The sequence below is a fragment of the Hylobates moloch genome, unplaced genomic scaffold (genome assembly GCF_009828535.3).
Source record: "Hylobates moloch isolate HMO894 unplaced genomic scaffold, HMol_V3 SCAFFOLD_5, whole genome shotgun sequence".
NCBI lineage: Eukaryota > Metazoa > Chordata > Mammalia > Primates > Hylobatidae > Hylobates > Hylobates moloch.
The window spans coordinates 98,493,087-98,507,560 of record NW_026652280.1 but is presented as its reverse complement, the minus strand read 5'-3'; the positions used below and the strand labels follow the sequence as shown (position 1 = coordinate 98,507,560).

The following is a 14,474-nucleotide window of genomic DNA, read 5'->3' as shown; positions in this document are numbered from 1 at the left end:
TTTGAGACGGAATCTCCAGCCCAGGCTGGAGTGCAGTGGCGCAGTCTCGGCTCACTGCAAGCTCCGCCTCCTGGGTTCACGCCATTCTCCTGCCTCAGCCTCCTGAGTAGCTGGGAATACAGGTGCCTGCCACCACACCCGGCTAATTTTTTGTATTTTTAGTAGAGACGGGGTTTCACCATGTTAGCCAGGATGGTCTCAATCTCCTGACCTCGTGATCTGCCCGCCTCGGCCTCCCTAAGTGTTGGGATTACAGGCGTGAGCCACCATGCCTGGCCCCAACCAGAACACTTCTGAGCGTGGAAGAGGATGCTGTTAATTACTCAACCAAAAGGCATAAAAGGAGACATATGTCCACCCAAGTGATAAGGCAGTTTGGGAAACTACATTTCCCAGTATGCCCTGCCCCTTGAAAGTTAAAAATCTTAACTGGCACAGAGCACCCTGGGACACCTGTGGTTAGCACCATTTAAGAAGTAAACGGTATAGGGCTGGGTTCTGACGTGAAGGCTTCCCCCTTCCATGGGACACTTAACCAGACACAGGACACAACACCTGAGGTGAAATTTCAATGGGTATTAAGTCTGGGGTAGAGCTTCTCTCTCCCCAGAAATCTAGCTTCCAAAGACGTGGAGCTGGTGGAGCTGTCCATTGGTCCACTGTGCTGTTTCTCTGGGCGCTGCCTTTGCCTCCCCGTATCACCAGCGTCCCCACTGCCACTAGTCTGTAGGGGGATTCCGGGCTAGGTGCTCTTCCCACTCGACTTCAACCAACTTGTACAGCTCCATGGTGGCCTGGGCATCTTCCACAGAGGAATGTCCGCTCTTCCCAACCTGAGCAAGCAAGGAAGACAAGAGCATGAAGCGACAAGAAACCGTTTGTTCCTTCCCACTGTACTCTCTGTACTCCTCTTCCCTCTGCCTCCTCTATAGTTTCTTCTGCAGTCAGCAGGCTACAAAGACAGAATTCTGGTGGGGTCCTACTCCTTATGTAATTTCAGGGGTTCAACTCCTAGGAAGTCTTTGCCACTGTCTACCTCAGTACTTTCTGTGGCAGTATGTATAAGCCATATTAGGTTCTGTACAGATAGAACATACCAGGTCAAAGACAGGTCTTCTGAGTCTTCCACTTTCCCTAGTTCCTTAACTGCTCTATATGTGACATATGTCCACATCTTCCCGCCAGATGGGCCACCCTTTGCTGAAATGATAGCGTGTAAAATACGAGCGGTCCTTGCATCCACTACACCGTCTCTTGGACCACCACTGCTATCTGCTTTCTTCCTTAGTTAGGGTTTTATATCTACTTAGGACTTTTTCCCTTTTCCAAAGCACACCTTGAAACATTCTATGAGGTAGACAACAGGAATTATTATCCTGTGTACAGATGGAGCTCTTCCCATCATAGCAGCCCACTTGGATCTCTACAACCACAGGACTTCTGAGATCAGAGTCTGGCTAGGGGCATCAACGAGAGCCATGTCCAAGATGGGGGCGGGGGATGTGGGGAGATGCTACCTGGATATCCCGGTTTAGCAGCTTCTTGGTGAGATGCTTCAGAGACATGGTGGCATTCTCCGGGCAGTCAGCCTTCCGGTTGAGCGGGGGGATATGGGAGGTGTCACGGGTGAGGGACTTGGGGTGAAAGTACTGAAGGGCTTTGAAGTCGTTGTGGATGGCATGCCCCACCACTATCTTCCCTGCGAGTATCTTCAAGATCTGGAACAAGTGTGGAAGAGAGTGGTGAGATGGAAGACTGAAGTGGAACCCCTGCATTCTGAAAGCCCAACATGACCATCAATCCCTTCTGGATTCTTTCACCAACTGCCTACCTCTCCATCCTTGAAATGCTCACTCCCACAAGTTTTCTTTCTTCTGGAATCCACCTTCCTCTTCCACAGGTGATTTCCATGGTGTACCCTGTTTGGACTCATACTGCCAGTGGCTCCTTACCTTCTTATTGATCTCCACCCCATGACATTAATTTGCCTTCGGTCCTAAATGACACTCATGTTTGAGATGTCCATGTATTTAGTTCAGTTCTGGCTTGCTACATGAAGTCGTTTAACTATTACCATTATGCTGGCCTTAGACACATGGCTGGGACCCGGGCTCCAGGGAGGCTAACAAAAGCTCAAAATTACATGCAATTAGATGTGTATGGGTACTAGAGGAAGAGAATGTGTGGCTTTCATCAAATTCTCAGAGTCTACAAACCATAAAAAAATTAATAATCACATATAAACTAAAGTTGCAGAAGGAACCTTATTCATACTAGTTTTGGAACCAAGTAAAATAACTTCTCAATATTTCAGGAAACTGTTGTTTTTTTTTTTTTTTTGAGATGGAGTCTTGCTCTGTTGCCCAGGCTGGAGCATACTGGCGCGATCTTGGCTCACTACAACCTCCGCCTCCCGGGTTCAAGCGTTTCTCCTGCCTCAGCCTCTCAAGTAGCTGGGACTACTGGCACCCGCCACCACGCCAGCTAATTTTTGTATTTTTAGTAGAGACGGAGTTTCACCATATGGGCCAGGCTGGTCTCGAACTCCTGATCTTGTGATCTGCCCACCTCAGCCTCCCAAAGTGCTGGGATTACAGGTGTGAGCCACCACACCTGGCCTTCAGGAAACTTATTTTTTAAAGGAGATGAGGTCTTGCTATTTTTCCCAGGTTGGCTGGCCTCAAACTCCTGGGCTCAAGCAATACTCTCACCTCAAACTCCTGAGTAGCTGGGATTACAGACACATGTCAGCACACCTAGCCATTTCAGGCTCTTGAAGCAGGAGGACATGCTACCAATGAGGACAACCGAAGAACATGCCACAGGCTCTGAAGGCCATTCCCAAATGAGGTTCCAAACAGGTTTTCAACAAAAGTGACAGTCCTGCATAGCCTCCCAAAGGGACCCCCTCTGAAGGGGCTAGGCTCATCTGGACATACCTTAGTCTCATAACCCCAGCTTGGCACTGGGGAAGTGCTTTATGATGAAAACCAGACGTAGTCCCGTGAACTAGACATTTTGTTACTCCTGACTTCACCTACTTACTGTCCACCACCACCTTCATTTCTTATTAACTTCGACATATAGCCCTCATCAAAGCTGGGCAGATTTGCTGTCTCAGAGCCGTCCCATCTTCTGCCTCTCCATGCCTTTGCTTGGCTGTGCCCCTTTGTGCACAAGATGTTTAACTCTTCTTTCCGTCTTTTCTAAAATAGTCACCTCACCTCTAACGAACCTCTCCAACTGACCGCATATAAGGCATTATGGAAACAGCGTGTCCAGAGAAGGCAGTGTGTGGACCTGAAACTGCAAAGACGTGGGCCAAGGGCGCCCTCTGGCGGCCTCCTGAGACCAGCAGGTCTCTTGCTCTCCCTTCACTTCCTCCTTTCACCCCTCCCAGCTCACTCTCCTTTCTGTTCATGCCTTGTGCTCCATAGCCAGCACACGGCTAGGAGTGAGATGACAACCCGAAGTGCCGGCCCTGTGCCGTTTATGCCCTTCACTGGTTACCTGTTCCAGTTGGACAATATATACCCCAGCTCCTCTTGTCAACTTTCTGCCCTCTCTTACCACCACCACTTTCCACACTTGCCCCAGGCTACTTTTGGCTTGGGAAGAGCTCTCCACCTTTCCTCTCTCAAGCTTAGGCTTCAACTCGCAAGGTTTTTCCAAATCAAGCCCTTTCTCCTGACACTGATGTCTGCAGCTCTGTCCAGTTTCATCACTTGCTGTTATTTCTCTATGCAGATTCCCAGTTCCCCAGAGCCAATTTGGAACCTAAAATAGTTTTTTTGTTTGTTTTTTTGAGACAGGGTCTCACTCTGTCGCTCAGGCTGGAGTGCAGTGGCAGTGGTGTGATCTCAGCTCACTGCAGCCTCGACCTCCTGAGTAGCTGGGACTACAGGCATGTACCACACTTGGCTAACTTTTTTGTAGACGAGTTCCGCTATGTTGCCCAGACAGGTCTTGAGTTCCTGGGCTTGAGCGATTCTCCCGCCTCAGCCTCCCAAAGTGCTGGGATTATAGGCAAGTGCCACTGCGCCCGGCTAAAATAGATCTTGACCACTGAAGTTTGTGACACCAGCTAATTGTACCTTCCTGACTTTCACTGCTCCTTCCACCAACAGGGGGCCTTCTTCAACAACTGATAGATTCTCCTCCCTCCCTCTCTCCACAAACCTTTGGTGTCTTCCCATAGTGATATCCTTTGCTGAAAAATGATTTAGGCCTCTCTCCATCCACCTCCCTGCCACCATCAAGCCCCATGCTTCTTACCTGGCCTCGAGCAATCTTGAAGGGTGTGGCATTCACCATGTGCTGCTTCCGGATACCACTCCACCTGGTTCGGTAGTCCACAATGTGGCAGGGGGGAAGAATGTACTCGTCATAAAGCACATCTCCGTTGTAGTTGACAATGCTACATCGAGCCAAGGAACTAACATGCCCCTTTGGTCCTGTGCCCACCATCTCACAGTCAATTGCCACCATCTTCTGTGGCAACTTCTGGGATGCTCCGGAGCATTTATTCTCTGAATGAGCTTGGGTGGAGTTCTGTGGGGCATTCTTCTGAGGACGGTTCTTTTTAGAGGATTTCTTCTGGGAGCTCTTCTTCTGAGAGCGGGTTGGGTGGCTATCGATCTTTGGAAAGGCACTCTGGAACTCCCCCAGCAAATCTACTTTAGCAGCAACAGAATCAGCCTTTTTTGAAGGGGCAGGGGTCAACCAAGACACTGCAGCTTTCTTGTCCAGGGGCTGTCCTGACCCATTGCTGGAGGCAGCTGTCTTCTTCTTTTTTGGGAAGGAAGGGGTCTTCCAAGTGCCATCCACCGTAGGAGTTTCCCCTTTCTTTGGAGGTTCAGAGTGCAACTTAGGCGCCTTGCTAGGGGGTTGGTTCTTTTTACTCAGAAAGCCTCTCCGTTCTAAAAGCCTCCGCTTCTTGACAAAATTTCGGTGCTTGGCATTTCCTTCTAATGCCTTTTTGGGAGGAGGTTCCCCAAAATCCAGATTAAGCAGTAAAGTAGACATAGGGACAATGGAAGGCGGAAGAGTAGTTGGGAAGAGTGGCTTATGGATGAAAAGAGGATGTGGGACTCATTCTCTGCTGAATCCTACTGTCCAACATGTGGAGGTCTGTAGTATACCCTGGGGAAGAAAGTGATCCTGGTAATTGAGCTCCTAGGGCTGGGACAAAAATGAGGTAAGCTCGATCTCCGTAGCACTTATGGAAGGAAAGACATCAGAGCAATCTCTCAGACAGAGGGGAAATGAAAACATAACATGAAATGATGGAGGGAGCATTGATGTTAGTCAGCAAGCCTGGAGTGTAGTGAAGCCCAATTCACCGGCCGTTTGGTCTTAATAAGGTCATTACCGCGCTCTAGGTTTGAGTCTCATTTGTAAAATGAAGGGAGTGGAGGGGCTCATAGAGCTCGAACCCTCTTATGAGTCTAAGAGGCTAGAACACGTGCGCTCTATACTCTGCCTAGGAAAGGAACATCTAGGTATGCTCAAAAACAGAGAGAAGTATGGCGTAGATAACCTCTGGGCTACCCAGGCATCCGCAGCGTGGACCACGAATAGACACACAAATCCAGGCATCCCTTTCCCTTGGCTCCAGGCCGGAATTGGGGGCAATCTCCACATGCATCTCACCCAAGTCCTTCTCCCAAGCAAGGACCTTGACACCACCTACCAGCGCGGGGGTGGGATCGAGGCTCGAGGCAGCCCACCTGGATAAACATACTTCGGATCCCCGCGGTACAGATTGATCTCTCACGCTCACAAACCTACCTCCCAGACGAGTCCAGCTAAGACCGGAAGCGTCCGGAGCCGGATGCGGAAATCGGTGCGCGCCGACGAAGCCCGGGAAGGCAGGCGCGCAGGTTAGAACGCGCCGGAGGTCGGCGCGCGCGCACCCGCACCGCCCCGACCTCAGGTAGTGAGGCCAGTGATTCGCAGTGTGTGAGGAGCGGCAATGGCGGCGGCGTGGGTGGGGGCGGGATGCGCTCCCCGGCCCCTCTAGCCCCGTGGTGGTACAACGCGAAGGTGTGGGAAGGCCGCGATAAACCGGACACCTCCGGCTTCACTTCCGTAAGAGGAGAGGAGTGTACGGGAAGGGGCGGGAACTGGAACTTGGCCCGCCTCGTTGTGAGCTGAGCTCAGCGGCACGCTTTTGTGGCGTCACTGCACTGTTACCCCGCCCTACGTGCGCTGACACCTTCGCACTGTGAAACGTCGCGACCTGTGACGCCTGGGGGGCGCCTCAAATCTTCAACTCCAGCATGGGATCCCGGAAAGGCAGCGTCGGAGTCTGGACCCAAAACTCTTCCTGTTCTGTCTGCAGAGCTGAGCCCCGTCCGGGTCCTGGACCCGCGTAGTACTGACCCGGGATCCCTGTTCACTGCGTTCTCGCTCCCCGCGCTCCCTGCTGGACCCCGGAATGCCGGGCATCTCTGCCCGAGGCCTCTCTCATGAGGGGAGGAGGCAGCTAGCTGTTAACCTCACCCGTGTCCTGGCGCTCTACCGTTCCATCTTGGATGCCTACATCATCGTGAGGCCACAGGGGCGTGGGTGGGATGTCTCTGGTCGTGTGGTTGGCTAGGTACCCACGTCAGGGAGAGAATCTGGAGAATTAGCCTCTGATCTCTTTCCTTCTATGAGTTTCAGTCTTTTTCTGTACAAGAAGGGGTTAAAACTGGAGTGATTCCCTCTTTTTTCAGCTGGCATAAATAATATTTCTTTTTTTTTTTTTGAGATGGAGTCTCGCTCTGTCCCCCAGGCTGGAGTGCAGTGGCACGATCTCGGCTCACTGCATAAATAATATTTCTAGACCTACCTAGATTGTTTTTGTAATCTTCCAATGCGTGGACATTGGAACCATGCTGCAACTATGTTGAACTCTTCTTGGAGCACGTCAGGTGTTCCAAGAACACACACGTTTTGGAATCCAAGCTTTGAATAAATTCGTGGTTTTATGGTATAGTAGACAGTCCTGGCTCTGGAATCAAAAAGACTTAGTCTAGAATCCTGCCTCCCCTATGGTGTTAACCTTAGGCCTCCCTAACCCCCAACTTGTTGTAGCCCGGGTTTCCTCAGCTATACAATGGATCCCAGTCTGAAGGATCATTGTGAAGAATAAATGAGAGAATGTGTAAATGGCACCACCATCCACTGAATTGTTTAGACCACAAACCCAGAGGCCATCATTGATTCAGTGCTGTCCTTCATTGATCCACAATCCAGTCCTTCAACAAGTCCTCTTGGCTCTGCCTTCGGAATAGATCCCAAATTCATCCGTTTGTCCCCACCTCCATTGCTGCCACCCTAGGCCAAGCCACCATCACCTCTCTTCTGAACTACTTCCTAACCGATCTTGCTGTGTGCTTACCTCTGCCCTGCCATAACCAATTCTTCACTGAGCAGCTAGATTGATAGCATTCAAATGTAAATCTGATCACGACAATCCCTTGCTTCCTAGATACTTTTATGAAATCGTAACTCCTTACTATTACCTATAAAGCCCATGATCTGGCTCCTGCTGTCTCTTCAACTCTATCCCATTTTATTCTCTCACACATTTCACTGTGCTGTACCTCTCTGCTGGCCTGATTTCTGTTCTGCCAATATGGCAGGCATCTGGACCTTTGCACTCTCTGATCTTCCTCCACAGAAAGGCAATCGTTGAATGGCTAAGAACAAGGACTCTAGAATAAAATTGGTTTCAAATCCCAGCTCAGGCCGGGTACGATGGCTCACGCCTGTAATCCCAGCACTCTGGGAGGCCGAGGTGGGTGGATTGCCTGAGCTCAGGAGTTCGAGACCAGCCTGGGCAACACGGTGAAGTCTCTACTAAAATACACACACACACACAAAAAATAGCTAGGCTTGGCAGCACACGCCTGTAGTCCCAGCTACTAGGGAGGCTGAGGCAGGAGAATTGCTAGAACCAGGGAGGCGGAGGTTGCAGTGAGCTAAGATCGCGCCACTGCACTCCAGCCTAGGTGGCAGAGTGAGACTCCATCTCTAAAAATAAATAAATAAATAATCCCAGCTCAACTATTTGCTAGCTTTTGGACGTGGGCAAGTTACTTAAGTGCTGTGCCTGTTTCTACATCTGTAAAATGGGGGATAAAAAATAATACCTACCTCAAAGCGTTGTTTAAAGAATCAGATGCATTAATACATGTCAAATGTTTACAACAGTACCTGGCCGAGAAGGTGTTAAATAAGTGTTTGCCATTACCTGTATTTTCTTTACATGCCTAGCACCTATTCATCATTCAAGTCTCAGCTCAAATGTCAACTCAGGCAGGTCTTCCCTCATCATCCTATCTAAAGTAGTCCTTGCCCAAACTCTCCATTATATTACTGTTTCATTAGTGTTTTGCCTATGTGACATATGATGTTGTCTGAAGTTTTGTTTGTTTTGGTTTGGTTTGAGACGGAGTCTTGCTCTGCTGCCCAGGCTGGAGTGCAATGGTGCGATCTAGGCTCACTGCAGCCTCTGCCTCCAGAGTTCCAGTGATTCTCCTGCCTCAGCCTATTGGGTAGCTGGGATTACAGGCACACGCCAACATGTCCGGCAAATTTTTGTAATTTTGGTAGAGAGGGGGTTTCACCATATTGGCCAGGCTGGTCTCGAACTCCTGATCTCAGGTGATCTGCCCGCCTTCGTCTCCCAAAGTGCGGGGATTACAGGCATGAGCCACCGCGCCCGGCCAAAGTTATTATTTTTTTTAATGTAAACTCTGCAGGAGCCAGAATCTTATTTCAGGTTCACTGTTGTATTCCCTGAGCCTACAATAGAGCTTGATGTATAACCGAAACACAGCCCCAGAATTTGTGGTGGACAAATGAATGAATAAAAAGACACCAATGTCTGGCACATATAATGCAGGTTACTAAGTGGTAATGTACTAATACTGTGTGTCAGTCACTCTGGTAAGTGTTAGGGATGCAGATGTGAAAATACCATCCCATCCCTCCCCTTAAGAAATTCAATTTAATAGAGAAAACAGACACAAATAAGTGCAGAAATTGCTAAAAGAAGTGTGTCCAGAATGCAATCTGGACTCCAAGGAAACAGAGTTAAGCCACCAGAGTCAGGAAGGCTAGAGCAGGCTTCAGAGAACTGACTTGGCTTAGTAGGAGGTACCTGCCGGTTACAGGCAGTGGCCCTATGTGGCAGCAGTGCTGGGAAGAGGCAGGCAGTGAGGTGTGTAGTTGAGAGTGGGGTGGGAAAGAATGGAAGTGGTAGTAGCTTGCTGATGGCTTCTCCCCTTCTTCTGTAGGAATTTTTCACAGACAACCTATGGGACACACTCCCTTGCTCATGGCAGGAAGCATTGGATGGACTGAAACCACCACAGCTGGCCACAATGCTGCTGGGGATGCCTGGGGAAGGGGAGGTCATAAGGTATGGGCTAGAAGGGCCTTGTGCTGGGGAACTCAAGGCTTTAAGCCCTGCAGTGAGCGTATTGCTCAGAGAGTCTCATAAGGTCTTCCTGGGCCTTGGGTTGTAAACTGCTGCACTCAGATGTGATGGGACTGTTCATTCACTGGAGGCCTCGGCTGGACTATCTCAGGTACAGGTCAGTGTGGCCACTCACCCTGCTGGCCCTGAAGTCCACGGCCTGTGCCCTGGCCTTTACCCGGACGCCTGGCTTTCAGACCCCCTCAGAATTCCTGGAGAACCCCAGCCAGAGCTCTCGACTAACAGCTCCATTCCGGAAACATGTCAGGCCCAAGAAGCAGCATGAGATCCGGAGGCTGGGAGAGGTGAGGAGATGGCTGGAGCATGGGTGGTGTCTGGGAGCCCAGGGACTCCTTAAGCTGTGGCTTACAAAGATGTGTGCCCTTTACCTCACATGCAAGGCCAGAGGCCCTAGACATTCCTTTACCTCAACAGACATAACTAATCATATTTTGATGCTGGGGTTCTTTTTCATCCTTTTGTGGGGTTGGTTGGCAGCTAGGTCTGAATCACGGTCTCATTCCTGTTCTCAAATCTCCACAATCTGCTCATGGCTTCACGCAGGGTTCTTGTTCTGTGGGGAAGATTGAATCACTGACCTGTGAGGCAAGGAGAGTGGGCCTGAACCTGGGGTCAGGTCCACTCTCCTTGTTTCCACCCTCACCCCTATATCTTTCTTTTCACATCTGTCTTCACATCCAGGGCACCCTCTGTCCATCTTTCTCTGTCATCTTTGTCTCTTCCACTCTCAGTATGGGTGTTTGCCCCAGGAGTCAAGAACCAGTGGCTAGGAGACCTTTGTTTCCTCCTCTTTCAGTTGGTGAAGAAGCTGAGTGATTTCACAGGCTGCACCCAGGTTGTAGACGTGGGCTCAGGCCAGGTGAGCCAGAGTCTTGATGTACTGTTTTTTTGAGTCACGGGCACATAGAACACCTGGAAGGCAGGTTATCGGGCCACAGGCCCAACGAGCCAGGTGTCAAGAAGCGGTGGAACCAAACAGGGTAGATTTTTTTTTTTTTCTCTTTGCATAATTTTTTTTAAGCCAGTCAGATTTAACAATGGGGGAGTTATATACCAACTTAAGCCATACTGATGTTAATAAGTTCTGTAGGGTAAAATTTAAGCCTTCTATGGGGCCTGGTTCCCAGGTGTCCAGGTTACCCATGGGGAGGGTCACAGTGGATAGGGCACTGAACAGGGCTGTCTCCATCCTCCTCGTGACTCCAGGGCCATCTCTCCCGCTTCATGGCTCTTGGCCTGGGGTTGACGGTGAAGAGCATCGAAGGGGATCAGAGACTGGTAGAGAGAGCCCAGCGCCTGGACCAGGAGCTTCTGCAGGCTCTGGAGAAAGAGGAGAAGAGGAACCCGCAGGTAGGCCACCCCTTCCTGCGACCTGGACTGCGGGAGCAGGGGCTGCTTGGCTGGAATTGAGCACAGAGGCTGGATTCCATCTTTCAAGTTTCTCAGCTTGAAGTGGTGTGGTCCCTAATTTCTATTACCTCCTTCCCAAGGTCCCCCTTTCCCCAGTGCCTCCCCGTATCTCAAAGATACTTTCTATTTACAAAGTGCTTTCCACACCAATGTATACTTCTCACAACCTGTGAAGTGGCCAGTCAGGTTTTAGACTTGTTACAAATAAGAAAACCGGGTCTCAGATGAAAAGATGTACATGGTGAATGATAGGTCCAGGATTTATCCCCCTCTCCTGACTTGTGGTCCAGCCCTCTCCTGCACCCAGCTTATCTCCCACATTCCTCCTTGCGGAATAACATGGAGGACAGATCCCTTCCTGGGGCCTGAGGTGGCCTGGGGACAGCAAACAGACTTCTCATCTGCCTTTGTCCTTTCCTGCTTCCACAGGTGGTCCAAACCAGCCCTCGTCATTCCCCACACCACGTGGTTAGGTGGGTAGACCCCACAGCCCTGTGTGAGGAGCTTCTGCTTCCACTGGAGAACCCGTGTCAGGGCAGGGCCCGCTTGCTGCTCACAGGCCTCCACGCCTGTGGGGATCTGAGTGTTACCTTGCTGAGACACTTCTGCTGTCCTGAGGTGGTGGCCCTGGCCTCAGTGGGCTGCTGCTACATGAAGCTGAGTGACCCTGGCAGCTACCCACTGAGTCAGTGGGTGGCTGGGCTGCCTGGCTATGAACTGCCCTACCGGCTTCGGGAGGGGGCCTGCCATGCCCTGGAGGAATATGCTGAGCGGCTACAGAAAGCTGGCCCTGGCCTCCGAACTCACTGCTACCGTGCAGCACTGGAGACAGTCATCCGACGGGCCCGGCCCGAGCTCCGTCGGCCAGGCGTGCAGGGTATCCCCAGGGTCCACGAGCTCAAGATTGAAGAGTGAGGTTGGGAGACGGGGGTGGGGGGCAGTGGAGGGGAGATTTCTAACTAGAGATCTTCTACCCTCACTTTCAGCATAGCCTAAAGAAAATCTAAGTATACCCGGAGGAGTGATTTGGAGTTCTCTGATCAGGGTACCTTCTCAAAATTTCTTTAAGAGAGTTGTCTGTCCCTCTTTTATCAGGAGACTAACAAAGAAACATGAAGTTTTGGCCAGGCGCGGTGGCTCATGCCTGTAATCCCAGCACTTTGGGAAGCTGACGCGGGCCAATCACCTGAGGTCAGGAGTTCAAGACTAGCCTGGCCAACATGGCGAAACCCCATCTCTACTAAAAATATAAAAATTAGCCAGGCGTGGAGGCATGCGCCTGTAATCTCAGCTACTCAGGAGGCTGAGGCAGGAGAATCGTTTGAACCCAGGAGGCGGAGGTTGCAGTGAACTGAGATCGCGCCACTGTACTCTAGCCTGGGCGACAGAGCAAGACTCTGTCTCAAAAAAAAAAAAAAAAAGTTTTTTAAATGCTAAAAATATGGCTAAATAGTTGGACAGACCTGGCTGAAAATGTTTAAATCAATTTACTATTGGACAGACAGCTCACAGCCAGAGAAACATTCAAAAATACATGGCCAGGTGTGGTGGCTCATGCCTGTAATCCCAGCTCTGGGAGGCCAAGGCAGGAGGATTGCTTGAGGCTGGGAGTTAGAGACCAGCCTGGGCTATGTAGAGAGACCCCGTCTGTACAAAAAAAAAAATAGGCAGGCATGGTAGCTCATACATGTAGACCCAGCTACCTGGGAGGCTGAGGTGGGAGGATTGAGGTGTTTGAGGCTACAGTGAGCTATGATTGCCCTGCTGCTCTCCAGCCTGGGTGACAGGAAGACCCTGTCTTTAAAAACATATATTTGGGAGGCCGAGGCCGGCGGATCACAAGGTCAGGAGATCGAGACCATCCTGGCGAACATGGTGAAGCCCCGTCTCTACTAAAAATACAAAAAAATTAGCTGGGTGTGGTGGCGGGTACCTGTAGTCCCAGCTACTCTGGAGGCTGAGGCAGGAGAATGGCATGAAACCGGGAGGTGGAGCTTGTAGTGAGCTGAGACTGTGCTACTGCACTCCAGCCTGGACGACAGCGAGACTCCATCTCAAAAAAAAAAAAATATATATATATACATATATATATATCTTCATGAAAACGCACATTGGGGTAGAAAATAAAGCAAAGTTGGAATTGAATTAGGAACAAGCAAAGTTTAAGTGAGAGGTAACAGTTCTTAAAACCAAACTGAGTGCTGAATGTGACTGATCCCACAGATACGTGCAGCGGGGGCTACAGCGAGTGGGGCTAGATCCCCAGCTGCCACTGAATCTGGCTGCCCTTCAGGCCCACCTGGCCCAGGAGAACCGTGTGGTGGCCTTCTTCAGCCTGGCTCTACTGCTTGCCCCACTGGTGGAGACGCTTATTCTACTGGACCGGCTGCTGTACCTTCAGGAACAGGGTGAGGGTGGCCTACAGCAGGGACCCAAGGACTATAGTGACTGGGGTTCTGGGGCTCCTTCTTCAAGTCCCAGCCCCAACATCTCCTGGGCCTAGCTAATCACTGTTGTGATCCTTGGACCCCACCTTTGAGTCACTAGTGGGTTGGGAGTAGGGGATTTGTTAAAAAATTAAGAATCCAGGCTGGGTGCGGTGGTTCATGTCTATAATCCCAGCACTTTAGGAGGCCAAGGTGGGTAGATCACTTGAGGTCAGGAGTTCAAGACCAGCCATGGCGAAACCCCATCTCTAGTAAAAATACAAAAAGTAGCCGGGTATGGGGGCGCATACCTGTAGTCTCAGCTATTCGGGTAGTTGAGGCAAAAGAATTGCTTGAACCCAGGAAGTGAAGGTTGCAGTGAGCCGAGATAGCACCACTGCACTCCAGCCTGGGCGACAGAGACTCCATCTCAAAAAAATATTAAGATTCCTACCAAATCAGCCTCTGGTGAACCTAAGGTGCATGTTAAGCAAGCTTCCCAGGCATCAAGAACCTACAATGCAAGAGGACTGCCTCCCAAGTCAGTGCCTTGGGAACCTGTGTTCCTTATGGAGAACGGGGTCTCCTTAGCCCCGCTGGATCCTCCCCCACGGGGAAAAGGGACTATGCCTACAGGCCTGGGCAGAAGAGCTGAGTGAGTTTGGTTCATTCTTCCCCTTATGATTAAGCCCTTTCTCCCAGGTTTCCATGCTGAGCTCCTGCCCATCTTCAGTCCTGAACTCTCTCCCAGAAACCTGGTTCTGGTGGCCACCAAGATGCCCCTGGGTCAGGCTCTTTCTGTTCTGGAGACTGAAGACAGCTGATGCAGCCTGAGGAGACATCTCAGACCCCATCATCTGAAAGTGCCCAGAGAGCACAGTGGCAGAGTACATCTCATCCAGAGAAACAGCATCCTGCATCCTCCAGAGTCCTGGTTCCTTCAGTTTCATCCCCTTTCTCTCCCTCCATGGATTATGTAATACAGTGTAAAGTTTTAATTTATTAAAAATTAGAAATCTTTGTTTCCTTCCCATTTCTGTAGGTAGATAAAAGGAGATGCGCACCCTCCCTGTGGCACTGCTGCAAGGGTGCTACAGTTAGGACTCATGCCACTCCCCACTGGCCTCCCTAGCAGGTGGTGTAGG

At 50.5% G+C, this 14,474-nt stretch overlaps 2 protein-coding genes across 4 annotated transcripts; one reads left to right on the top strand and one right to left on the bottom strand.

Annotated features, from left to right (window-relative positions):
- Window positions 1–556: 556 nt before the first annotated feature.
- On the bottom strand, window positions 557–5,949 carry ISG20L2 (interferon stimulated exonuclease gene 20 like 2). 2 transcript variants are annotated; one of them, XM_032154124.3, is made up of 4 exons: window positions 5,791–5,949; window positions 4,276–5,142; window positions 1,518–1,718; window positions 557–833 (listed from the first exon to the last, which is right to left on the bottom strand). In XM_032154124.3, exons 2-4 carry the CDS (start codon window positions 5,023–5,025, stop codon window positions 720–722), a joined length of 1,065 nt encoding a protein of 354 aa, XP_032010015.1. In that variant the 5' UTR covers window positions 5,026–5,142; window positions 5,791–5,949; the 3' UTR covers window positions 557–719. The 2 variants fall into 2 exon arrangements, with proteins under 2 accessions (XP_032010015.1, XP_032010016.1); XM_032154125.3 differs by having other exon boundaries at window positions 4,276–5,181; window positions 5,791–5,936.
- Window positions 5,950–5,996: 47 nt separating this feature from the next.
- METTL25B (methyltransferase like 25B) lies at window positions 5,997–14,349 on the top strand. 2 transcript variants are annotated; one of them, XM_032154123.2, is made up of 8 exons: window positions 5,997–6,550; window positions 9,291–9,415; window positions 9,585–9,777; window positions 10,290–10,352; window positions 10,700–10,843; window positions 11,333–11,814; window positions 13,127–13,311; window positions 14,019–14,349. In XM_032154123.2, the coding sequence occupies exons 1-8, from the start codon at window positions 6,440–6,442 to the stop codon at window positions 14,042–14,044; spliced, it is 1,329 nt and encodes a 442-aa protein (XP_032010014.1). In that variant the 5' UTR covers window positions 5,997–6,439; the 3' UTR covers window positions 14,045–14,349. The 2 variants fall into 2 exon arrangements, with proteins under 2 accessions (XP_032010014.1, XP_032010013.1); XM_032154122.2 differs by having other exon boundaries at window positions 6,411–6,550; window positions 14,032–14,349.
- The last annotated feature ends 125 nt before the right edge of the window (window positions 14,350–14,474 follow it).